The sequence below is a fragment of the Halichoerus grypus genome, chromosome 3, assembly GCF_964656455.1.
Source record: "Halichoerus grypus chromosome 3, mHalGry1.hap1.1, whole genome shotgun sequence".
NCBI lineage: Eukaryota > Metazoa > Chordata > Mammalia > Carnivora > Phocidae > Halichoerus > Halichoerus grypus.
In genome coordinates this window covers 191570179-191597274 of record NC_135714.1, presented here as the reverse complement: position 1 = coordinate 191597274, position 27096 = coordinate 191570179, and the positions used below count along the sequence as shown (strand labels likewise).

At 39.8% G+C, this 27096-nt stretch overlaps 1 protein-coding gene across 6 annotated transcripts; it reads left to right on the top strand.

The window, feature by feature from the left end:
* Nucleotides 1-335: 335 nt before the first annotated feature.
* F11 (coagulation factor XI) lies at nucleotides 336-21177 on the top strand. 6 transcript variants are annotated; one of them, XM_078069743.1, is made up of 16 exons: nucleotides 367-797; nucleotides 1610-1665; nucleotides 3569-3731; nucleotides 5024-5130; nucleotides 5789-5948; nucleotides 7310-7419; nucleotides 8124-8283; nucleotides 10422-10531; nucleotides 10634-10796; nucleotides 10886-10992; nucleotides 14246-14414; nucleotides 15518-15693; nucleotides 16472-16567; nucleotides 17294-17433; nucleotides 17858-17979; nucleotides 18366-21177. In XM_078069743.1, exons 1-16 carry the CDS (start codon nucleotides 766-768, stop codon nucleotides 18517-18519), a joined length of 2025 nt encoding a protein of 674 aa, XP_077925869.1. In that variant the 5' UTR covers nucleotides 367-765; the 3' UTR covers nucleotides 18520-21177. The 6 variants fall into 6 exon arrangements, with proteins under 6 accessions (XP_077925874.1, XP_077925870.1, XP_077925871.1 ...); XM_078069744.1 differs by lacking the exon at nucleotides 16472-16567 and having other exon boundaries at nucleotides 350-797; XM_078069745.1 differs by lacking the exon at nucleotides 17858-17979 and having other exon boundaries at nucleotides 356-797.
* Nucleotides 21178-27096: the final 5919 nt, after the last annotated feature.

The following is a 27096-nucleotide window of genomic DNA, read 5'->3' as shown; positions in this document are numbered from 1 at the left end:
CCAGGTCCTATCACTAGGGGGCGCCCTCCAAGACAAAGAGAATTGACCTGTTATGTTTCCATGGCTTTTCCGGCAAAAGCTAGACACGTGACTTCCTAGCTCTCCTTTTGTCTCAGTGCACCAACATTTAAAGAAAGATACGGAAGTCCCATATTTTTTCCGTTTTTCAAAGAAAAAAAATTAAGTTAGACTTTCAGTGTTTGTGAGTGGAATAAAAAAGAGCTTAGCTTCTTAGAACTGACTATATCAACGTAGGCCTCGGAGGAAGCTTCCCGCCTCCAGCAGGTGAGGCTCCGTCCCGCCTCCAGCAGGTGAGGCTCCGTCCCACCGCTATACTGTGTATGTCAGTGCATCAGACCTTCCTTGTTTTCTTTGTAGACTGTGAGGCTGGGGTTCGGCTGGATTTAATGATTAACAGCTGGTATTTGAACGTGTGGTTTGGTGAAGCTTTGGCAATACTGACGTGAGTTTGCCCAACTGCTAAGGCACACAGGCAAATCCAAGTTCTCCAGCAATCTCTGTGTGTCATTTTTTGGAATACACAGTAAAATAAGACAAAAAGATTTTAATGTATTGAGAGAGCAAGCAACTCGACCAAGGGACATTTTTGATATGCTGAGATTTCCAGACATGCTCCACAAAGAGGCAATGTTACATAACATTGGGACCCGGTAAAAGTAAATATTAAAGTGAACGTTACCTGCACAAGCCCATTTAGAGGAGGATGAAGATTATTTGGGAAGAAGAAAAACACTCTTACTAAGAATGTTGCAAACAAGCAAACAAAATGTTTTCAGGTACGATTTCAAAAATTCTTATTTAAGATTTCTCTCAAGCAATTATTCCTTGAAGTACCTTTTCTACCATGGGAGCTTTAAAAATGTTTTTTTACAATAGAGAATGATTGATTTATTAAAATTTGTCTGACGACGTTTTAGAAGCTTTTATCTATAACCAATTTGAGGGAAGATGCAGAATGAAAGACTAGTAACTTGTTATCAATGACAAGTGTTTTACAAATTAAAAAGATTTTCAAGATCAATATTAAAAAATAAGTTGATTTTTCTCACTGATAGCCGGTTTTTTATAGAGCAGTTAATTCAGTGCTTTGTGGGGATAAGTACATTTATGGGTGACCAGGACAGTCTATGAATATATTTGCAGCAGAATTTTTAAAATGGGAAACTTCATAAGTAGAAAGTCATTTAGAGCTCTTCGATAGCTATATTGAGACTTCAGAGATGGAAAGAAAGGAAACAATTTGAGAGAGAATGCAAAAGTGGAAAAATTGGTGTGGGGGAGGGGTCAGATGATGGCAATGAGAAATATCTGTTTAATGGTGACCTGCGGGCTTGGGGAAGTAGAGATGGGGGGTGTAATCTCCCCTGTCAGTTCTGGGTTCTTCAGAACTAGGAGAGTGTTGAACACGACACATAACCATGCTGAGGGATGTCCTGGGATGTGGGGAAGGTAAAATTCAGCATTATGATAAGAACCCTGTGAACGCTATGGAATTAACCATTCCCCTCCCTCCCTATTTTTTGTAAACCCTGATGGCAGTAAACTAATTATAAATTCACATTTTATGTGCACATTTTTCTCTTTGTAGGATGATTTTATTATATCAAGTGGTACATTTCATTTTATTTGCCTCAGTTTCTGGTGGTAAGTAGAGCTTAATCTTAGGTATGAATTGGAAACAGCTTGGTTCCCTGATTTGAAGACTAGAAAACAAAAGGGCTTAAGCCCAGAGACGGAAATCACACCAAGGTCCCACGCCATCTACTCCAGGGAAGGACATAATCATTTTATTTTTCACTTAAGGCTCTGTGGGTTTTCAAAACAGGGAAGGCAATTGAGGTGCAGGAATTGTTCATAATAGTAGTAATCTAAGTCTATATGTATGTCCATATCCACATCTGTACCTATATTTATATCCAAATCCACATCACTCATTACTAGTTTGGTGGTAATTAGTACTTGCTTTGCACCAAGAGGTGGGATTTGTGGACAGTGGGAGTATATTGAGGTGTAAATAAGACTTCATTAATGGGGCGGCTGCATTACAGCTCTGTTGGAAGCAACACAGAGCTTGGGGAGGGGAGGGCAGGTTTCTGTTAACCTCCAGGTCATTCTCGGGTAGCTGCCAATTTTGGAGAACATTATGTTATACGCAGAGGGTGTAGTTGGGTAATTTAGAAGGTGTATGTGGTGGGTTTTGAGCAGAGTCTGTCGCAGGGATCCTTGACTCCTTTTTCCCCATAGATCCATTTAGACTGTATTCTCAGAATAATGCCTTTAAAGGCATAAAGTAAAAATACCAGGATTACCAAGAAAATCAAGTATATTGCAATATAGTTAAGGTGTAAAAAAAAAAAAACCCAACTCTGATATAAAAATGCAGAATAATAATTACCACCAAACTAGCGATGAGTGATAATGATATTTTAAGATATCTGCAGGTAGTATTTTCTTTTTAAATCTGTAATTGTATTATGACAAAGTTGCAGATACAATGAACATTATGTCGGTTTGTTACTTACATTAATAATAGAAGGCGTTGCCACATTTCCATTAGAGGTTAATGAAAATAAAGTTGAAATTTTCCCCATCCAAGGCCCTGGGCCATCTAACATAAGCCTCTAGTGATAGTTTTCACTGCTCTGTGCCTACATTCTTTCCCATATATTTGGTATGTTGGTTGTTACTACAATAAGTATTTGAGTTATATTTTATCCTTCCCAAAGTATTTCAGTTTTACTATATCTGTATATATACATTCACATATATAGTATGCATATGTTAAATATGTATGAAAGATATTAAGAAGATCATGGGCTATGTAGTAGTACTTCTTAATAGGAATATACCAAGATTAAAAACTACAACCTTTTATTCAGTGACTAAGTAATAATGATCCAAAGAGCCATAATCTGGAATATTAGATGTCTCTTCCTAGAAACAGAAAAAAAAAAATCTTACGCAATTTAGCTTTAAAAGAAAAAAAAAAAAATAGACAAACCTGTGTATGGTTTCAGTTAGAATGGGATTCAGTTATTTTTCTGAGAGTCTAAAGTTCCTGTTACTAAACTGGCCCATTTTCAATAGTGATGTGATACAGTATCTCCCATCCAGGGCCGTCAAACACTATTGAAAAATGATCACTCTGGGTCCTTTGTTTCATATAAACATGGAGTTTCAACAAGCAAGCAGTAGGGAAAGGAAAAAGCAGGTGGCCCTTTCCAGACTTGGATGCGACCCTAAAGAACATCTTTTGCCAGTAAAGCTCTGTGCAATTATTCAGTTACCCACAAAGCACCCGCGTCTCCAAGACAATCCCCCAACAGCACAATTCCATTGAGGCAAATGTGCCATTTTGTGATCTCCTTTTCTGTCTGAGGCTGCTCACCCAATAAACTAACATATAAGTGTTGATTGTTCTGATTTCCAAGTTCAGGCATGTTTTCTGTTAAGTAGACCTACTCTGCTTGCCTTTGTGAAATTATTATCTAATTAGACAATGTGCAACTAAAATCCAAAATAAGGCCTGCCACGTATTATATCACAGACTGTGTAACTGAGCTGCTGACGGACACCTCCTTCCAAGGAGGAGACGTCACGACCGTTTCCACGCCAAGTGCCAGGCATTGCCAGGTCATCTGCACCTACCACCCGCGCTGCTTGCTCTTCACCTTCATGGCGGAATCGTCATCTCAAGATCCTACCAGATGGTAAATGTCTGCATTTCTACATAGAGGAAATAGTTTTTATGTGAGGATTACTTACCAATGAATATTCATCTACCATTCTATAAAATGTAAAGGTCAGCAGTTGGAAAACATATTGGCCTTCAATTGAAATATGAAATATTACAGAAAAAAGAAGATGGTGTTTAGACAGGTCAGGGAGGAGCAGACGTGCCCCTCAGGGTGGACTTTCCAACTTCTCTGTGGTCTAGATTTTAACAGTACACTTTCTCTCTCATTTCTCTCCACTTTTATGGCTCTTAATAATTTTGTTCTTTGCTTTTTGATTGATTATTTATATTGGATATTTTTTAAACTGGTGCTTTTCCCTCAATTATTTTATTAGGTAATAAATATTTATAAAGGTAGTTTCAAAGAGTAGTACAGTGATCCCCTGACACCACCAAGACTTTTGCCATTTCTTCCCTATCTATCTATCATTTATCTATCATGTATCTAATCTGTTTAACCATTTGAATTAATTTGAAGACATTGTAATACTTCACCCCTAAATATTTCAGCATACATTTTCCTACACAAAAAGCATACAATTTAAACAAGAATTCCTTTATAGCATCTCAGTTGTCCCCCAAATATAATTTATAGCTATTAACCAGAATCTTCTCCAGATTCACAAATCGCATTTAGTGATTTTGTGTTTGTAGCTGTACTTTTAAAATTTGAGGGCATTCCGTCCACCACTTTTGTTTCCATGTTGAACTTGAAAACTCAGTAACAAAGTTTTACTACAGAATTAAGTTATCAACATCTTTGTGTATTATGGCCGCATTCATAGATATTTACATAGTACCCAGAACTTTAAATTACTATTCTAGAATCTACAGCAGGGCTTGGCAGACTCTTTTTTTGACAAGGCAGGGAATAAATAGTTTAGGCTTTACAGGTCCAGAGGCAAAATCAAGAATATTACTTAAGTACTTATATAACCATTTAAAATGTAACCATTTAAAAATATAGAAACCATTCTCAGCTCATGGGCCATACAAAACAGGTAGAGGGTTGTTTGACCAATAGGTCATAGTTCATCCCCTCCCATTTCCAGGTAGTAGGGAATACTGTATGTGATCTTTTAAGTGTAGGGATGTTGGAACGAGAAACAAACTCGGTTTGGCTAAGAAAATATTTGTTTTGGCGTGAGATAGAGCGGTTTGTTTCTTTCTCTTTGACTTCCTGTGTGCTGGCTCTTAAGATCCATTATTTTAAAACAGAAGTTCTCATGCAGTAATGTTATTTATTTATTTAAAAAAAAAAAACAGGTTTACTTGTATCCTGAAAGACAGTGTAACAGAAACACTGCCAAGGGTGAATATGACAGGAGCCATTTCTGGATATTCTTTCAAGCAATGCTCACACCAAATAAGTGGTAAGATGTCTTATTAGAATTCATAAATACTAGTTACTATGATACATATGTATAATTACATCACATAGGGCTTTATAACTATAAAACAAAACCCTGCTGTGTGGTCATAGAATCTCCAAATGAAGTGCCTTCAGTGTAGAGTAAAAACTAAGCATGCATGTCCCCTCCCACCACCCCATTCATTAAAATTTACGTTATTGAAGGACATGTCTTACTACATTAGTCCTCATCATTCATTTATTGTCTTTCTCTTTCCTAGCTTAAAGTTTTTATATAAAACTCCTTATTAAACATATTACTTCAAGTCAAAACAGCACCTGTAAAATTTGAGATGACACTTGTCTTAATAGTGAAAAGATTCTTGAATAGGTTCGTCAATCAGTCAAGGGGTTAAGGAGACCAGGGAGGCCAGGGTGGAAAACTGAAACAGGAATTTACAAGTCTATATTGTTGCAATATAAGAAGGACATTGGCATCCTTTTGCTGCTTCCACCTGTGAGTAGAAATTAAGCGGATTAAGATGAAAACAAAGGACTTCTGAGGAACAGTGGCTGTAGGTGTCGAAAGAGTAAGTCAGGAGGGACCCTTGCTAAGGTAGCGTTATTTCAGTTGCCCCTGGAGTCTGGAAGATCGCCGTATTTTCTGCTTTTGTTTCCAGCTTGCAACAAAAATGTGTATGTGGACCTGGACATGAAGGGCATGAACTATAATGGCTCAGTCGCCAGGAATGTTCAGGAATGCCAAGAGAGATGCACAAATGATGTGCACTGTCACTTTTTCACATATGCAACAAGCCAGTTTCCAAGCGCAGAGCATCGGTGAGTGAGCCATAGGCTGAGCCCAAGGACAGTAAGTAGATCATTACCTTATCTGATGGAAAACAGAATTTCTCCTCAGCTTGATGCCAAAATTCATTTTTAGCCCCTAAATGACATTTCTATAATAAGTACAGTGCTGATAAGTTTTCTTCATGGAAAGTGCATTTAAAGCCCAACTTGGATGCATTTCCTTTATGGTAAGGAGTCTGTCTTTTACTGACATTGTTACATAAAAAAAATGCTTAACCCATCTCCTAGCTAATTTAAAAAGTGATACATTTCTTAATTGGCAGTTTTGAGACAGTTACAATTGGTCTGACTGTGCCATTCCTGGCCTAGAGGATTATAGAATCAAAAGGAAAAACCTACTCAGACCTCTCTAAATAAAAGTTCCTGCCCCATACCGGATTTTGAAATATTCCAGAGATAAATGGGTAGGATATAAAAATGACCTGATCTCTAATGATGAATCTGTGTTCTCCTTTTTAAAAAAGTTTAGGGAAAAATGGCCCTGACTTTTATATTTAGAAATATCTGTGAAGTTTTAGAGTTGTATAGTAAATTACACTTATCTAGAATCAAAAAGAGAGAGAGAGAGAAATAAGTTCAAATGACTAGTATTTGGATTTACCTTTGGGTTTTAACATTCCACTGTCCACTTTCACAACAAGGACGTGAGTGCAAAGCAAATAAAGCAATAGAGATTTATTTCAAAAACACCAATGATAAAACAGAACCTTCAAATTAATAAGCAAGCTTTCATGGTTTGTGTTTAGCTTAGTTCATACTACATCTTTTTACATTTTTTACATCTAAGACTTAACACAACATGGACAGCAAGCCAGGAACTTGGGAGGTGCTGGGCATTATAAAAAAGTTAAAATGCTGGGCGCCTGGGTGGCTCAGATGGTTAAGCGTCTGCCTTCGGCTCAGGACCCTGGAATCGAGTCCCGCATCGGGCTCTCTGCTCCTTGGGAGCCTGCTTCTCCCTCTGCCTCTCTCTCTCTCTGTCTCTCATGAATAAATAAATAAAATCTTAAAAAAAAAAAAAGTTAAAATGCTAACATTGAGAAGGGCTTGAGAATTCATTACTTCCTACCTGCTACTCTTCAGACCACCATCCCTCCAAAGCTGGCATTTGAGTAATGAAAAATAAAGTTGACACAATTCACAGGCCCACCAGGTCCTGGCAGAGCAAGGACTCAAGTCCAGCTGTCCAGCTCTTAGATCCATGCTTTTCAGAGCAGTCCTTTAGCTGTAATGCCTAGGCAGGGTCTAAATTGGAATTTCTTATCACCTTATGTTTTTTCCTACTTGTATTTAGAAGAGTAAAACATTTTTCCATTTTTGTTTTTATTCAGTAACGTTTGTCTATTGAAGTACACCCAAATGGGGACACCAACCAGAATAACGAAGCTCAGTTCAGTGGTGTCTGGATTTTCATTGAAATCCTGTGCGCTTTCTAATCTGGGTAACTATTATTTACTTAGTGAGGTGGTTTAGCCATTAAATAGTAAGGGCTGATGATATGTCTGATGGGCCTAACTTAGGATCCCAATATGTGCTCACTGAAGAAGTGGACCAAATGATCTTTTACCTTCTTCATGTGAAAAAATTCATTGTGTCCTATATAATTAGAGCTATGTTTGAATTTAGAATAATCACTTCACGTTTCCTAATTTAAAAGAAAATTTTAAAGATCTTGAAATAAACAAACCTTTAAAAAATTGTTATTAAGATTTAATTTCTTTAGAGCAATTTTAGGTTTGCTGCAAAATTGAGGGGAAAATATAGATGTCCCATACACCCCTGCCCCCACACATGTGCAGATTCCCTCATTATCAACATCCCCCCCCAGAGTGGTACATTCGTTACAGTTGATTAACGTACACGGACACATCATAATCCCCTCAAGTCCACAGTTCACATTCTCATTCACTCTTGGTGTTGTATATTCTATGGGTTTAGACAAATGTATCATGACATTTGTCCAATGTCATTACAGTATCATACAGAGAATTTCCACCGCCCTAAAATTCCTCTGTGCTCAGCTTATTCATCCGTCCCTCACCCCCCAACCAACTTTTCATATGGCATTTACAAATACGATGACAGGTATTTTACTGGTTATGTTGGTGAACTGATTTCTTAAGCATGGTTTCTTCTGTTGTGCAGCTTGTATTAGGGACGTTTTCCGTAGTACAGTGTTTGCAGACAGTAACATCGACAGTGTCGTGGCCCCAGATGCCTTTGTCTGTCGCCGCATTTGTACTCACCATCCCAGTTGTTTGTTTTTTACCTTCTTTTCTCAAGAATGGCCAAAGGAATCTGAAAGGTAAGGAGTTAAGATTAATGTGCTATTTTTTAAAACAACTGCTCAAAATCCATGGTTAACAATTCTGAGCTACTACACATTTGATCTAAATATCTGCATTGGGTAGATCAGAGTTGCAAAGAAGAATTCCTAGCGTCTCCCTCTTTCCATTCCCCACTTAATGGCCACACATCCCATGTTAGCAAGGACTCTTGTTTTCTTTAGCTGGGGGAGGTCCCTGCCTTCAGCAAAGGGAGAGTTGCCTAGTTCTGAACAGAATGAAGAAAATATGGATGACCATTAAAAGGCAACTTAGTTCAGTACCCAGTTTGAGATCATTGAACCTGGAGCAGAACGAGCTGGGAATTTCAGCGAAATGTCAAATCCGAAGTGAAGAGAAGTGGAAATGAAGGCCTACATTAATGGAATTGGGGGTAATTGTGGAGGGAGGTTTGAGAATTGAGATGCTGTTTCCCTACTGATGGGTATTAATACAGGAAACCATAATAAAGCATAGGAAATTTCTTTGGTCATTAAAGGGATATCTGTTGGGGTTGCTGCCCCTCATTAATAAGACTAAAAAAAAAAAAACAAACAAAAAACCTTAAGATTAAGTCTGCTTCAAAATCTAGGTTCTCTATATTATCTAAATCAGAATTCTCAGAATCCTTGGTATTTTCTTGACTTAGCTGCCCGTGTGGGGAGTGTGTCCCCAGGAGCAATCCAGCCAGCGTAAGCCCTCAAGTCCATTGTCCATCAAGCAAGTCTGGTTTTCCATTGAGCAACTTTCAGAAGTACTAAGTCTGTCACATGAAAATATATCTGTTGCTTTCATTTACTCAACAACATAATGTAATTTATTTGGTGCTTACTGTATACCAGGCACTGTTCTAAACACAGCTGATACCATTAGTGAGCTCAACAGATAAAAACCCTGCCCTACTTGGACCAGAGTGGAAGTGATAGAGAAGTAATCAGATTGGGATATATTGTCCATGTAGGGCCAATAAGATTTGCTGATGAATTTGACGTCAGCTCTGGAGGAAAGAAAGTCAGTGACAGCTCTGAGACTTTTGGCCCAGGGAACTGAAAGGATGATAAAACCAGTGATGGGGATGCAGATTTCATGAGGAGCAGATTTCAAGAGAGAAGAGATGCCTAGTAGACATCCAGAGAGAAGTGTTGAATTGGCCATTGGAAAGAGAAATCTGGAACTAAGAAGAGAGGTTTATGTTCTAGATCTGTGTTCGGGTGTTACCAGAATACAGCTGGTGATTAAAGTGACTGAAACTGGGTGAGACCATCAAAGGAACGAATGCAGTCCGAGAAGAAAGGAGGTGCAAAGATTGAGCCTTGGGACATGATAAATGTCATAAATTAGAAAGATGGCTTTGTACTGTTGGGTTAATCACTATTCTTTTTCTTTTTTATTCCTTTTATAAAATTCCTAATCAATACCTTTAAGAGAAGTAGCATATTGGATCCTCGATACAGGGTGAGAGAGGGAGATGAATGCTACAAGCCAAGACTTGGCTTTTTAAATTTAAATTAATTAAAATTAAATAGAACTATATATTCATTTCTTCTGCTGTATTAGCCACATTCCAAGTGCTCACTAGTGGCCATTGACTCAGATGGCACAGACATGGACTATTTCGATCATTGCAGAAAATTCTGTTGGACAGCACTGCTCTAGACTGTGATTTGGGGCTAATTAGGAGAAGTTACTTCCTTCCAGGAAGATGCAGTCTGTGTTGGCTTTCATTTATCCCTGTCTAAGCCAGGAATTAATCTGCCATCCAGAGTCATCCAGCTATTCTGGATGGCAGATTTCTCTGTAGCATGAAAATTATGGAATCTTTGAGATGGGCTAGGAGTGTTGAAAGAATGCAGGTAAAGAAGGAAAGTGCTAGGAACACTGACAGTAGAACCAGCTCAGAAAATTTTTATGGAGGCAAGTGGCTTAGTTTTGAAGATTTGTCTACCACAAATCATGGGGTCTGACTCAGTGATTTATGAAGAGTACTTGCAAAATGAGAAAATTTTCACTGTTCAATACCAACATGAATTGCCTTTTATATGTGCTATAAAAAATAGTTCTTTTCTTTGATATGTCTTACATGGTATATTTACATTACCTCCTTTTTTTTTACGCTTAGAAACCTTTGTCTCCTGAAAACATCTGAAAGTGGATTACCAAGTACACGCATTAAGAAGAACAAAGCTCTTTCCGGTTTTAGTCTGCAAAACTGCAGGCACAGCGTCCCAGGTAAACAGCAAAAGCGCTTTCTTCCGATCGAGCTTAGCAAACCCAAGGTTGACAAGCTCTAAGGTTTTGTGTCTCATATCTGATCTGTGGTTTGCTGCCTAGTGTTCTGTCACTCCTCATTTTACCATGACACTGATTTCTTGGGAGAAGAATTGGACATTGTTGATGCAAAAGGGCATGAAGCCTGCCAGAAAATGTGTACTGATACCATCCGCTGCCAATTTTTTACCTATTCCCCATCTCCAGAATCTTGCAACGGAGGGAAGTAAGACCTATGACGTGTTACATAGATGCTCCTGTCCCATCTTTTTGCGGGGTGCCTTGTGCTTATACTATTTTGTTTCCAACCTGCAGGGGTAAATGTTACTTAAAACTTTCTTCAAATGGATCGCCAACTAAAATACTTCATGGGAGAGGCGGTATCTCTGGATATACGTTAAGGTTATGTAAAATGGATAACGGTGAGTTTAATGTTACCTGAGGAAAAAAATACATCCGAAGGAGTTGTTCTATACCAAATATATCATGATGGAGAGAGTCAATAATAGCCACAAAGGGGAGAAAATTAGTACAGTAATGAACTAGATGCAACTTTCTGTTATTTTTGCTCCTGTCACCCAGGCTGACCATGTTTTAGAGGTAAATATTAACTAAACTCTGCATTGCCTAGTATTAAATGAATATGTGTTTTAATTTATCATATTTATACAGCTGTTATTTCATGGTGAGACTCAGGTTTAGCCAACACTTTGATGTTTGATTCTTGTTATGAGGGCCAATGATCTTATTATCCTTTAAAATTGAATATCAACCAGCATTTTGGTTAGTCAGATCATTCATTGTCTGTCCATTGGCCACTACTTGACCTTTAATTGAAACATAAATAGTTGTCATGTGTTTGAAAAATTATGTATTTATTCAAGAAATAAAGTAGCTCCTTTTCAAGGGCCTTCATTCTTTCAGATTGCCTCCAAGCGTTCTGCATATCTGTGAGTATTGGCAAAAATTTACAGTAAAACCTTGTTTAGTTATAACAATGAGTGTGGTAGGGTAGAAAGGAAATTGTCCACATTAAAGAAGACCTATAATAACATAAAAATTATAATGGAAATCAGATCAGCAGTGGCCAATTCCAGTGGCTAATTTCTGAGCATAGTAGCAAGGGCTGGTTTGTAGGCAAACAGAATGATCTAAGGGACAGAATCCCCAACAGGGAAGAATATACCACCCTCCTCCCTGAATTACCCATTATGACTTCAGTACTTACTGATTTACATAAAACTGCATTTTAGACTTTTATTGCTTAATGCCCAATATTATAAAGCACTACAAATTTAAGATTCAACTGAGATTTAGTGAATAAAAAGAAGTGATGATTATACTTTGTAATAATTTTCAAAGTATAAAAATCTTTTGTGTCAGAATCATTTCTCTATGAGAAGGTGAGTAAATCCTTAACTTCTGAGAACTTGTTTCATAGCATATACAATATTGTGTCCAATGCTAATATCCTAACTAGGAAACCATGCCTTTCTGGAGTGTAGAGGGATCTGGTGGGAATCTTTGGATGGCCCAAGCTCCTTTAAAAAGCCAGCCAATGAAGTTGTATCTCAAATATTCTCTGTTTTCCTCACAATACATTGACCTGAGACAGAAGGAACATTTACGATAATTCTGTCATCTTAGTTCTGCTAAGCACTAGAAGGGACACTTGGCACTTGGCAGATTTTGTTGGTGGTGATGTTGATATAGTTTCTAAAATGGGAATCAGCACTTATACCTTAAATTGCAGAATCCATTCCCCACCCTCCTTCTTTCATTATCTTCTTCTCTGATGAATGTATGGATTCTGGTCTGTGAAGGCTTCAGAATATGTCACGTGGAAACTGATAGCTGAAGCAGAAAATACAAGGTAAAAGGAAATCTTACGACTTTTTAGGGCACCTTCTGAAACTAGATCATTAGATTTTCCTGCACTATACTAGATGAAATAATACCCTAATGGGAGGGGATATCTACCTGAGATATTTATCATGTCTTATACTGTCATTGGTCTTCATAACTTTTTGAAGATACAGAGCAATTGCCATCAAAAGAAATGTTTCCTGACACAAAATCTAACACTAAACACATACATCCAGCATTTTGTTTAAACTGAGAGACAAAAGAGAATGAACAAGACCTATTATTTATCCCTAAGAAAGTCTTTCTTGTTTGTAACATATTTTAGTTACTGCTTACCTATTAATTGTCCTAAACTTTGCCTTTCCTTTCTTGTAAATCATAACAGCTTCCCTGTAATTCCAGAATCTAGTCAAAATCTTCAAAATATTTCTCTGAAGCTTATCTCACCCCATCTACTCTCAGGTGAGAACTCTTCTCTCAGCATCCCGGCCTATTTAAGCTTTCACAAGCACATCAAGCTTGTTCCTGCCTCCAAGTGTTACCAACTGGAGTTTTCTCTAAGACTCCTTTTCCTGACCTCTCCTTCTGTTTGAAGTCTGCCCCAGGATTATACATCCATTTTCTGGTTGAGGAAAGAAAGGCCTACAGAGGTTGTTTTACACCTACAAAACCAGGGAACGGACCATCTAGGACTTGGCTTTTGCTAATAGTGACTCTTTTGCCAATTTCACACTCCTCCTTTAGCTAAGGCCATGAAGCTTCCCTGATCCTCTGGGCCTTATTGTTCTGAGTGTGCTCTGGGAGTAGCATGTTGACATCACCGGGGAGCTTACTAGAAAGAGTTTCAGGTCTCGCCCCAGACTGAATCAGAATCAGCATTTAAAAAAAAAAAAACAGGTGATAAAGTAAAAATAAAAGTCAACCCGGTGATCCATACCCACATTAAAATATGAGAATTGCTCTAGAACACTGTTGTCTATGAGCACCTCATCCCCACTCTCCCTAGGTTACTGGGGCCAGATTTGGCCAAGGCTCCCATCAGGAGGGTGGGTGCTCATGTTTGGCATCCCAGGAAGTAGAAGTAGACTGGACTGTCCTGCCCAGGGTAGCTAAGACAGGAAGAAACAGAGGGGTAAATCAGAATCAAAGTCCTTGGAAAGTATCAAGGGTTGAACCTAGAGAACCTTAAACTGTCAACAAGGCCAAAAGGCAGAAGCAGTTCACAAACAGAAGAGCAGCCCAGGTTTGGATGGAACCTAGCTGGAGCAGGAGAGACTGGGACCAAAGGTCACCCTGAGGGGGAAGATGATGGGGGGAATTGGATAGATGCTGTCAGCTCAGTGGAAGGTGCTCACTTTTCTTTATAATAATATTCTCAAACTTCAGCAGAGCTGATTGAAATTCAGATTACTAGGCTCCGCTGTCCAAGTTTCTGATCTGTTAGGTCTGAGGGAAGCTCAAGAGGTTGCATTTCTAACAAATTCCCAGGTGATGTGATAGGTCCAAGGGCCACACTTGATAACTACTGCTTTGAAAGAACCATCAGGGTTATCATGTGAGGGAAGATAAGACTGCATGCAATACCGGATGAAACTTTCTTTGGGAGTATGTAATTACAAGGTGCCTTAGTCATTCCATTTTCCTGTGCATGCTTTGCTTGCCAGCTTGACTATAAAATTTCTTCAAGTCAGGGTCATTATAAAATATGGAATCGAGGGAAGGTTTTCTCCTCTTTGTGCCTGAAGGAACATAACTACTGATGGAAAAGGAAGATTTAGGAAGCTACTCATTGCAACCCTTCTGTTGCAGAGTGTACAACCAAAATCAAGCCCAGAATTGTTGGAGGAACAGCATCTGTTCCTGGTGAGTGGCCGTGGCAGATAACTTTGCATATCACGTCACCCACCCAGAGACACCTATGTGGAGGCTCCATCATTGGAAACCAGTGGATACTAACAGCTGCTCACTGTTTCGACGAGTTGGTACAATTCCTCTTTTTATTAGTCCCCAGGCTCACACATATATTAAATCTATCATTAGCATTTTAGTAAATACTTTAAAAATGTAAATTATCCTATTTGCTAAATTAAATTTCTAGAGTGAAAAAAAAAAAGGCAAAAGGGAAGAACCACTTATGGTCTACCAGCATCAGATTAGGTGCAGGAACATGATGGCATAGTATTTCACTTTCCCATTTAAATGCATACACATGCCCAGGAGTGTTGTTGCTATTTCCCACCAGTACATATCTTCTGTGCATTGTCTCGGGCCTTGGGTCCAGAACTAAACACAAGGAGAATTTCCCCTTCTCTAAATCTAATATTCTCTCTCTCCCCCGCTTCTTCTTCCCTGTCTCTCTTCTCTTCCCCCCCTCCTCTCTCTCTTTCTATCTCCCTGTGTTTCCAAATACAGAAGGAAGAGTTCATTATAAATCCTCAAATTGGATTCCCTACTTAGGTCAATTTCAATATTGGCCAGACCTAAAAGCTCCATCGGGAGAGTATATGTATCCCAGGGAATTTTAGTTGGCCAAACTTGCTCTTTGCACTTCAGTATTCTCTGAGTTTCCAGACATGGTATTGTGTGTTTGTTTTTGTTTTTCATCAGTATGTAGCTAACTCACATTATAACTCACAGATATGTTTGAAGTCAATAGTCTCCTTTACTTTTTTTTTTTTTTAACCATTTCCATATGGGAAAATGTAGTACCAGAAAATCCAAGTGAATTTCTCAGGATCACAGGTAATAATGCTAGGGTTGAGACTAGAACCTGGAACTCTTCATGAGAGGGAGATCAAGAAAGAGAATGAGAGAGAGAGAGAGAGAGAGAGAGAATGTGTGTGCGTGTGTTGGGTGGAAAGAGCCTTCATTCATTTTTGTGTTTAATATATACTAACCCAGAGCTTTTTACAGGAGGAATATGTGAGTGAAAAATCTTAGCATGAAATCACTCCTTTCCCTCAAAAAGCCCACCACCTGTAGAAAACATTAGTAATATGTAGGTAATTAGCAATATAGCTCCAATGTTTGGGAATTATTTGGTAATGGGAATTTCTTTTCCTCCTATTGTTTATTCCTTAGGGTAGAGTCACCTAAAATCTTGCGTGTCTATAGTGGTATTTTAAATCAATCAGAAGTTAAAAAGGACACATCTTTCTTTGGGGTTCAAGAAATAATAATTCATGATCAATATGAAGTGGCAGAAAACGGGTATGATATTGCCTTGTTGAAACTGGAAACTGCAATAAATTACACAGGTATGTTGGAATTTTAAATGGGAAGTTATCAACAATGATTACCTAGATGTAATGTTTAACACCTCCAGATTCATGGCCTGACCCCAGCAATCGCAAGGTGGTGTGATCATGAAAGAGAGAAGGTCTGCAAAGCTAGGTTTTTAGTCTGTTAAGACTGGCACTCTTTCCTGATTATTAAAAAAATAAAAAATAAAAAAAATAAATCTTACTGTGGGGTGTGGGTGAAGAGCTAAGTTTTCTGCAGGCTTTCTCAGATGCACCAAATGACATAACTCTATAATATACTGGAATATTAAAGATGATTTATATCTCTCTTTTAGGGACTAAGGAATTTCAGGTCAGAACAAGTAAGCAATTTCTACAGGGTCACAGACCTAGTTAGAGAGAGAGAGCTCATGGGGAGGCCTGTGCCTTGATTCTGCCTTATTCCCTCACCCATCTAGGTCTGAGGGAAGCTCAAGAGGTTGCATTTCTAACAAATTCCCAGGTGATGTGATAGGTCCCAGGGTGAGGATAGGTCCCTCACCCATCTAGGTCTGAGGGAAGCTCAAGAGGTTGCATTTCTAACAAATTCCCAGGGGATGTGATAGGTCCACACACTAGAGTATGTGATGGATAATGCTGAATATGGGGAATGAAAATGAATGGCAATGAGGCAAAACCCAAATATAATAAATAGAGAACACTCTACATAATATAAAGCGAAAGAAGAGAGTCTCTCCTGGGAGAGAAGGTATATTTTGATTCTTATGACTAAACTATGATTTTTAAAATTTAGATGCTCAGAGACCCATATGTCTACCTTCCAAAGGAGATAGAAATGTAATATATACTGATTGCTGGGTGACTGGATGGGGGTACAGAAAGTTAAGAGGTAAGAAATGATGTTTCTCAGTGTGCTCCATCCTAAAGGTAAAGAACATAGCTGTTTTACCCTTTTCTGCTGTATCAAGGCATACAGCTAAAATACGAGTAAAATAATCACATCCTTCAACTACAGAAAGCATGTTAATAAAAATGAAAAGGCGGGGCACCTGGGTGGCTCAGTCGGTTAAGCGTCTGCCTTCGGCTCAGGTCATGGTCCCAGGGTCCTGGGATCGAGCCCCGCATCGGGCTCCCCACTCAGTGGAGAGTCTGCTTCTTCCTCTCCCTCTGCTTGCTGCTTCCCCTGCTTGTGCTCTCTCTCTCTCTCTCTCAAATAAATAAATAAATAAAATCTTTAAAAAAAATGAAAAGGCAAAATTACCCAAGTGAGGAGGATCCCACATCTGTTTGATTGGAAATTTTAAATATGACAACCTCTTTAAAGACTAATTATTTTTAATGAAGTTTAATGTGAAACTTAGCACTTTCCATGAAATATCCTGGCCTGTTATCCAGTTATTTTCTCTGGGCAGTAATTCCAGTTAGAGGCATAATTAGTTTTGAACTTAATGTTAACAAACAATCTCTTCTCTATACTTTGTAATTATAAAAGTTTTATGAGGTAAACCTAATATTTTTTCTAGATTTTTATATAAGTATGATTTTGATTTTAAATTCATATCTTTATATTATATATATGATTGTTCCATTAACAAGCCAAAATTTTTTTTTTCAGGCAAAATACAAAACACTCTCCAGAAAGCTAACATACCCTTGGTGACAACTGAAGAATGCCAGATAAGATACAGAAGGCATAAAATAACCAATAAGATGATCTGTGCAGGCTATAAAGAAGGAGGAAAGGATGCTTGTAAGGTAAGAGTGTTTTCAGCTAGTTGAATATATTCACATTAGAATGTTTAATGCATTTTTTTTTTTTAGAGAGAGCAAGAGAGAACATGTGCACAAGTGGGGGAGGGGCAGCAGGAGAAGAGAATCCCAAGCAGGCTCCACACATGGAGCCTGATGCAGGGATTGATCTCATGACCCCGAGATCATGACCTGAGCTGAAATCAAGAGTTGGACACTTAACTGACTGAGCCACCGAGGCTCCCCAGAAAGTTTAATGCATTTAAAAAGCAGTCTTCTAGGAGCCATGTTATATTTGTTTTACTTACACTGAAGTTTGTTAAAGAGCCAAGAAGAGAATTTTAGGCAAAATCACTCTGAGAAACATGTATTTAAGATGAGAAGCATCCGAACTCATCTGTGCACCTTTTCTTTCCCCTCCCCATCACAGGGAGACTCAGGGGGCCCCCTCTCCTGTAAACACAACGAGGTCTGGCATTTGGTGGGCATCACCAGCTGGGGAGAAGGCTGCGGTCAGAGGGAACGGCCAGGGGTTTACACCAACGTGGTTAAGTATGTGGACTGGATTTTGGAGAAAACTCAAGCAGTGTGAAAGAGTCCCCAGATGCTATTTGACACCCTGAAAGGCAAATCAGATTATTTCTGGGAGGAGGGTTTTGATTGCACTGAAGACAGACGCTGGGCTGCCATTTTCCTCCACAAGTTATGATACTGAGACAGCAACGCATTGAAGGGGGTTGGTATTTGTGAGAATGTGCCAAAAGAAACAAATGGTCATTTTCAAAATTTCCATTCTATGATAATCTTAATTTGTTTTCAGCATAGAGTCTCTTGCTTTTTGATCACACGTTACTGAGCCAAAGAAATACTATATGGTGATATTTTTTAAGATTCAAGTATTGATATTTTTTAAGATTCAAGTATTGATATTTTTTAAGATTCAAGAATCAAGTTGTGGCACCAGAGGCTCCGGTAGAACTACCAAAAGCAACTACCATAAAAAGATTCGTGAAGTGGGAAATGGGAGCTGGAGAAAATGGAGACAAGGACAGTCACCCTCAATTTGCAAGAATCTGTATTCTGCCTATATGAACATCTTTCTTTTGTGAAAGAAGAACTTGACTAGATTCAATGGCCGGTTTTCAGAATAATCAGGAATTTTTGTGATTTCATTTTTTTTAAGAGAGAGAGAGAGAGATGGGTGGGGGGAGGGGCAGAGGGGAGAGAGAGAATCTTAAGCAGGCTCCATGCTCAGCACAGAGCCTGACACAGGGTTTGATCCCACGACCCTGAGATCATGACCTGAGCCAAAATCAAGAGTTGGACGCTCAACCAACTAAGCCACCCAGGCGCCCTTGTCATTTCAATTTTTAATGTGTTTTTAAATTAGTTTGGGTAGACACAAGCCATGAGTGAGTGTGAATGTAGACTCTAGAATATCTATCTGGGAAAGGATTGAAGGCTGTAATTCACCTGAGAGGGGTATCTTATGGGAAGAATCTTAAAGTTGTACTTGCCTAGAAAACTATTGGTGCGGAGATTGTATATTTATTCGGTGTAGTTCTGGGTAAGGGAAGCTGATTGAGGTGAGGGGAGCAAGATAGAGCCTTCCCAAGACAATCTGCCACTGTGAGTGGGAGTTTACAAATCTACATTGATGGTAATAAAGGGACTGGACAGAAATCGATACAAAGTACATCCAGACTACAGGGAAAAAACAATTTGGGAACAAGTGGATGGCTATCGTAGAGTCTTCATTATCTTCAAAGCAGCAACCTGTATGCTAAGTGTTGGGGTTTTCCCGTTAGTCCGAGTATTTGCCTGGTTATTGTTTCTGATGTGGTGTAATAACTAGAATGTGCATTCTCTCCACTGCAGTTTTCAACATGTGTCCACAACTTTACATCTCATCCAGTGTGAAAAATACTTAGCACACTGAACTATGAGGACACAGGGGTAAGCAAGCAGCTATGTCCCTACCCTCATGGAGCCCCAGTCTAGTTAGCATGAACAACAAAAATAAAACAATTACACAAGTATAAAACTTCAACGATGGGGATGCACAGGGCACTCTGACAATGGAGAGGAAGAAGAGCATTTGGGGCAGGTTCAGAAATTGGGATAAAAATGAGTTTGGCTGAGGAAGGCAAATGAAAAACAAAAGCAAGTAGAACCCCAAATCAGAAAGACTGGGGTGGTCTAAAGGGACCAGATCCAAAATGCTTATGGAGTCAAGACTGAGACCGAGACTTGAGCGCCATTAAAATTACCAAACAGTAGTAATAATTTTTTTTTTATTATCTGCTTATTACTTTAGTAGTCTTGATGGAACACTTCATATTTAAAAAAAAATGTTGGATATAATTCTTCATAGGAAGAGATCTTTCCTCTACATTCCCCATTTGTGTCTTTTTTGTTGTTCAAAAGGAGAGGAAGGGGCATGAAAGGTGGAGGAGACCATGTGTTACTAATCCATTTCTGAATAAATGTTCTTTAAAAGAGGGACAGAGAGGAAGATCTTTCTGGAAAATCTTTCCTGACAAATATTTGAGAAAAACATACACGTTAGTTTTGTCATACTTAACATTGTATATTATCTTAATTTTTGAACAGTATGTATATCCCCATGATTCAGAAATGAAAACACTGGGAGAAGGTATAAAATATACCTTATACCCATAGTGAGAAGGTTCCCTGATCCACACCAAAAAGATTATATACCCTAACACTGTTCAGCACTGTTCTCTTTTTCATGCTCTGCCTTGGAAATATTTCTGATTGGTACACAATGGGCTTCCTCAGTCTGTTTTTTATAAAAGTATGGTATTCCAATGTGGGGATTCCAAACACCAGCCGCCTACTGATGGACACCTAAGTGGTTTTCAATTTTTTTCACGCATTCATATGTGGTAAATGTGTAGCATATATTCCAGAAGTAGAATTGCTGAGAACAAAACAAAAAGAGCAAATGCATTTGTAATTTTGATAAATATAATCCAATTTCTCTTCAAAAACCTGTGGCAATTTTCTCTCCCATTAGCAATAGAAGAGAGGGTCACACTTTGGCTACCTTTATGGCATCAAACTTGGGCATTTTTGACAGCCTGATAGTTGGAAAAACGCATCTCAACGTAGTTTTGGTTTTGTAATTTTCTTAATATAAATGACATTAAACATCACATGTATAAGGTCACCAACTTATTAACAGCTTGATTTTTATTTAAATATTAATTTAGTAGTTACCATGTAGACAAAAATAGAGTATGACCCTTGCAGCCTTATAAACATGGTAAGAATCCTTGCAAGAAAAAAAGAAAAAAACTTCCAGAGCTTATCTTGTTCACACTGGACAGTAGCTCAGTATTGTAAAAATATTGGTTGGCTATCCTTCTCCTTGCATGTTCCGGACATAAATTTGGGGTGGAAGATTTGTGTGCATCCAGTGACATAGCCTATCCTCCTTGCCCTGGGAATGAGTCTGTGGCTGAGCAGGTCTAGGTAGCTGGCAGGTGGCCTCCTCCAGCTACTGTGATTGGCTCGGAGATGTCAGTCTGAGCAACTTTTAAGACTTTGTCAAGGGAATGGCTTTCTCCTCCTCCTCCATGTGAATGAGGAGGCACTCATCTTGGTTGTGGCAGCAGCAGCTTTGAGAAGCCAGCCCAGGGCCCACCGAGACATACAGAATGCCTGAAGCCTGAACAAACTCTGGGCTTCCTTGTTTCATAGCAATAAATCCCTTTTCGTGTTTAAGGCAGTTCAAATTGGGTTTTCTATTACTTGCAGCTGAAACATTGGGATACACTGGGACTTAGTGACCTAAAGTATTATTATTACCCTGATTCAATTAAATTTAACCTACATATATTAGGCACTTATAACTGTACTATTCGGCGGGACTTAATTTATGTTTTCTTCTGATTTTAAAAGTTCTATTTTCTTGAATAATTTTGGTTGGGACTCTTTACAGAGCCATCTCTCTCTCTCTCTCTCTCTCAGATGAGTGGCGCTCCAGGGCAGCGAGTAATGAGGCCAGACATGGCCACAACTAGTGCGAGTCTCATAGGCCGGCACCCTGGGCACCCGTAGGTTGCCATTATCACAGATTCTAAGAAGTGAACCCAAACTTTGGAATGAGAATCATATACAATATTAAGGCATTTATTTAAGAAAGACTTTGTAAACACATTTTGTATTATGTATGTTACACTTAGGGCCCTACCTGTTGCCCAACCTCATTAAAGAATCAGGGTACCTGATCCATTTTGATGAAGAGACCTCTTCCCTCTGGTCCTGTTCAGTCCCTCTTCTCTCTTCATCCTCTGGGCTCTACATCATGCTAACATTCCTTGGTCGTGTGCTTTTCCACACCTTACACCGATCTGGGTTAGAACGGGCTTTTCACTTTCCTTGCGGGAGAGGATTTTCCACATTCTGGTTGACAGTGACTTGAAGGTCACCTTCAGAGAATTCACCAACCACACCGATGTTCCAGTAGCAGTTACTGGTGGTTGTGTGTTGTTACAGTAAGTTTCTCCGTGTGCCTTTCTACATGACTTGCCATTTCCAAGGCCATCCCAGAGGAATGTACCTGTGTGTGTGTGTGTGTGTGCGTGTGTGTGTGAGAGAGAGAGAAAGGGAGAAAGGGAGAATGAAATGAATATTTAACACTCACCTCAGCTTCACCTCCTCTCTGGGTCTCGATGCTTCCTCATCTTCATATGTGGTTTTTGTTCTAGGGCTTCTGTAACAAATTTATTCTCTCACAGTTCTGAAGACTACAAGTCCAAAATCGAGGTGTCAGCAGGGCCTCACTTCCTCTGAGGCCACCAGGGGAGGGTCCTTCCTTGCCTCTTCCAGCCACTAGTGGCCCATCTGTTCCCCGGCTTCTGGCTGCCTCCCTCTGATCTCTGCCTCTTGTCCCCACATGGCCTCCTCCCCTGTGTCTCTTCCCATCTTCTTATAAGGACGCCAGTCATATTGGATTAAGAGCCCCAACCTCCTGTGTAGAGTATATACTGCAAATAGTATATCATTTTCTGTCATTATCCATTTAACCCAAATGTTCAGAGAAGAGACCATATTCAAATGACTCGTACAGTAACTGACACAAAACATATCCAATAAATGACTTCCCTCCCTTTTGCCCTTGGGGTATCAGGTAATTTTGTGACAAATGTAATAATATATGGTGGGATTTCCAGATGAAGATTGTAATTGTGCATGTATGTGTTTGTTTTACCTAAAAAGATGTCAACTTTTATCTACTGAGGCAGTTCTTCCACTTCACCCAGCACCCCCCAGTGAATGTGTGCACACTTTGTAACCAAGGAACTTTCCAAGGAAGGACACTGTGCTGTGCATGGGCAGGAATTTCTAAATTTGGTGAGGATCTGTAGGTAATATCAATGCTTGGATACCATCAAAAGAACAGCCAGGGCGGCACTCGTGACCATGGTTGGAAAGGCACCTTAACAAAGTATACAAAATATGAAACCTTTGTCATTACATGGAAAACAGTATCAACCACAAAGTGGGGGGGGGGGGGGGGTTCTGACAAGTCTCTGCTGCTGCTACTTAAAAGAATTATCCCCATTATAAGAATGGTAAAGCAGTGAAGAGAAATCAAGGCCAGAAGTTCCTTTCTCAGGAATATCTATATAATCAAACTACTAATTTGTATTTGGCTTGGTGGATCTATTTTTCAAGTCATTACTTCACTTAGTTGAGGGAAGGATTAATAAAGCTATTTTAGAGTGATATTTCTGCATCATATATATTTCAATGTGTCTGTAGAGTGGCAGCAATCAAGGTAGGACTGTTTTTCCAGACTCGAAAGTTAATTTTTCTTTATTCAGATTCTACTTTGTAAATGAAAAACGAAATGAAAAATCTCAGGTATGCCTGGCAGCTTTAACATTCTGACATCAGGACACGAGTTTAGCAGCACATTGATGGCAGTGCTGGAGGTTATAAAAACCGTGTGCGGCTCCACTATGGCTCAGGTGCTCAATTTGTTCATCCTTCCAATTTATCTGAATTCCGGGCATTTTACATTGATGTCTATGTTTCCAGTCCCCCACTCCCCACCCCCTCACTACTCAGGGTATTAAATCCCATGTGAAGAGAATTGTCTCTGCTGTCCTGAGGGACACATTAGAAAGAAACAGGTTTCTACGATGCTACACGTTACCCACAGGCATTTTACATGAAGCTGCTCTTCTGTCTGTACCCAAGGCATCGACACTGAGGGTATTTCAGGAGATGTATGTTCTCCTCCCTTCTTCCTCCAAATTCCAGCGGCTTCTAGTTCAGTGTTGGGGAATAGTGTATGTGGAAATAAACTAGGAGCTTCTTAAGCAGCCTTTTAAACAATCCCAAGGAAGGGGTGACCATAACGCTATCCCATCATTATCAACTTGGTTCTATTCCAAAAGAGTTAAAATGGACATTCTAGAGTTAAGCGGAGAGCTTGTTAAATGGATATCCTAAACCTGAGATTCAGTAGGTCCAACGATCAGTGATTCATATTGTTAATAATAATAGTATCATTTTGATTAACAGAAATGAGAAAAAGAATACAAATAAGGAATTACAAACAGAAATGAGGAAAATCTCTACCCCTTACGCAGTGCGTGCTACGTGCTGCACACTGTTCCGTGTGCTTTACCCCTCCTACCACCTCATACTCCTTATTACCACCATGTATGAGAAGGTATTATTTTTCCAGTACATCATAATGTTATTTGTTTTTACAGGGAAAAAAAGAAACATCAGCCGGTACATATTTTCAGCTTAATTCTCCACTGTCCCACTAGATGGCACTTTGATACTTTTTGTTACATTTTAAACCACAGCGTCCACACAGAATGCACGTAATTTAAACAATTCTATGTAGCTACAGTATCTGGAAACATTAAATCAACTGCTTCAATTCAGATACGCTTGACTTTTCAAATATAGTTGTTGTAAATAGTCTCTAGATAGTAGTTTCTTCTTTAAACAATATGCTCCAGAGTCCCCAGCTTTGGGGACTTCGCTTCCCTTTAGTGACTAACTACTGTGAGCCCCCAACACCGGGTGCACAAGGGGTCGAGGTGCACAGCTGAGCCCCTCAGACACCTGTAGGGCTGCGGGTGGACAGCTCTCCTGTGTTCCCCCAAACCGTCCCTGTTGTCCTTTGCCATGTTGCTGAGTCGCGTGGCTCAGGACTACTTCTGGCCCTGGCTGTGTGGATTCCTTTAAGCCACTGCTACTCTCCTCACACCTTTCTACCAGCCCCCAACCCTCTGGTCACTCCCTGCCGCTCCCCCACACCTGCTCTGCTGAACATGGGAGCAGGAGGCCTTCCCTTGATTACTCAGAATATTAACATCAAGTTGCAATATTTAAAAGGAACACAATCTTTGAATACTAGAGGCTTGATGATAACAGAAAAGAGAAGAAAAAGAAAAAAATACCACCCCCACAAACACATACACGCACATACACACATACGGGCAAACAGACACACGCACACACTCGGAAGGGGACATGGACGCAGTCGCTCCAAAACTCCACGGGTCAAGGTCCCTCAGGGGCGTGTCCCTGCTGGCTGTGTGCGGCAAGGCCCCGCTCAAGCACACCCAGCCACGGGGCCCGCGGGGACAGCAGCAGGTTCCGTGGGGCAGACGCTCACACGCTTCCGTCACTCCAGGAGTCCCTGCCTTCCGGTGTCAGTTCCCCGTGCTCCGGAAGCAGCCGCCCCTCATTGGGACTCAGCGTCATGACGTCACCGGCAGCCTCGCGCTACGTCACAGAGCGCCGGCGGGCATTTACCTCACTTCCTCCCCTGCGTCTGCGTTTCATCTCTCACTGGGCCTCGTTTATAAATTAGACTCCGTTACAGGTATGTCCGTGTAGGGAAAAAAACCACATGGTGTAGAGAGGGTTTGGTACACTGCGTGGTTTCAGGCATCCACTGAAGGTCTGGGAACGTACCCCATGCGTGGCGGTGGGGGGACTTCTCTGTGCCCTAGAAAGCCTCTTAGGGCCAGGATGTTCATCTGTATTTGGTTCACATCGTGTGAACAGAGCAAAGGCCTGACGTAGGGATCTTCCCTGACTCGTGAACAGTGTGCAGTACGTTGGCCGGCTGGCTTAGGAGCTTCTAAAAAAAAAAAAAAAGGAAAGGAAAAGGAAAGAAAAAAACTGGTGGAAAGACAATGTGGGGAACAAGGATTAAGGATGCAGTTCTTGATAGGGCTCAGTGTGAAATCTTCATAGCTTCCAAATGTGCCCACCAGAGGGTGCGGTTATCCTAAGAACTGCATACCAACGCCAGGCAACAGTTTGGAGAAGTTGAGAAATTGCGTGCAGCCGTAAAATGGCACTCCCCCTGAGTCCCACCTTACCCCGTATCCAATCTGTAGCTCTCATGTTTTCAGAAGCGCTCCACTTGAGCAGCCTATAACAAAATTATCGCTCAGCGCTACCAACCAGAGAGACTCAGGTATTCTGGGAGGTCACGTGGTGCAGAGCCACTGGAAACTTGCAGATGCTGTCCATTTTTATCTGGTTCCCATGAAGCCTGGTTGGAGAACTCTCCCGTGCCTGGGCATTGCAGGAATGCACTTGAAATGCCTCCCCAGCTCAGCCATTACACCATTAAGTTAAAATCACCTGTGGAATTTTTTTCTTAAACGCTCCCTTCAGAAAGTGAGTTCAGGTGATGTCCCTCTGGTAAGAGCTGCCTCGTGGGCAGATATTTATTTGAGCACCACATAATTTGGGGGGGAAATGAAGTCTTAGAAGTCATACTTTATTCAAATGCAACCCATTTAATTGTCTACCTGAAGAAGAGAGCATAGTCTCTATTAGAATACAGAGCAAACTTCTACACAAAAGTATTACTTTGGAATGAATTTCTCTTTAAAGGTTTCTTTTTGAACTTAAATAACGATTGCTACAAAGCAGAGGACCCAAAGATGCAAATACCAAAATATTCAAAACTCCCAGAGAAAAACTAACAAAATTAACTGTTTGACCCATAACCTACTTCATCCAAGAATAATAATTAAAATTGATTTTGAGACCTGTAACTGTCATATTTGATTATGGAGGATGGGAGATAGGGAAGAAACTTTTAAAACACAGTTGGTGATAATATAAATGAGAAATGTTAAATGTTCTATCAGGAGAACATTTATTGAAAATATTTTCATTATATGCTCATACTCTGAATTCTTTCCATTTTTATATTTCTAGAACCTAATAAAGACAGCTTGAAAGGGAAACTTCAGAGCAATGTTATATTTGAATATAGATAGAAACATCCAACATGAAACACAAGCACATAGAATCCAGATTTGGATTAAAATAAAGAGCTAAATCATTTTATTACATGTGAATGGATCTAAACTGATTTGACCTCTCCAAAAATGTCAGGTTCTTTTGGTAAATAGCTTCTCATTGGCTAGAGGAAGGTTGGCCGCCTTACACTCACTCCCTTCCCCCACTAACGGCCTGTAAGATGGTATGTGACAGAGAAAGCAAGTCTTGGACCAAATTCTACCAAACATGCAAATATTTATTAGCAAGCATGTACAAAAAGTTATACAACCTATCTTTGTAGTTTTGAGGTATCATCAGGTTTACTTCGAGGGGGATACAAAATTCTGGTAGAAGGACCAG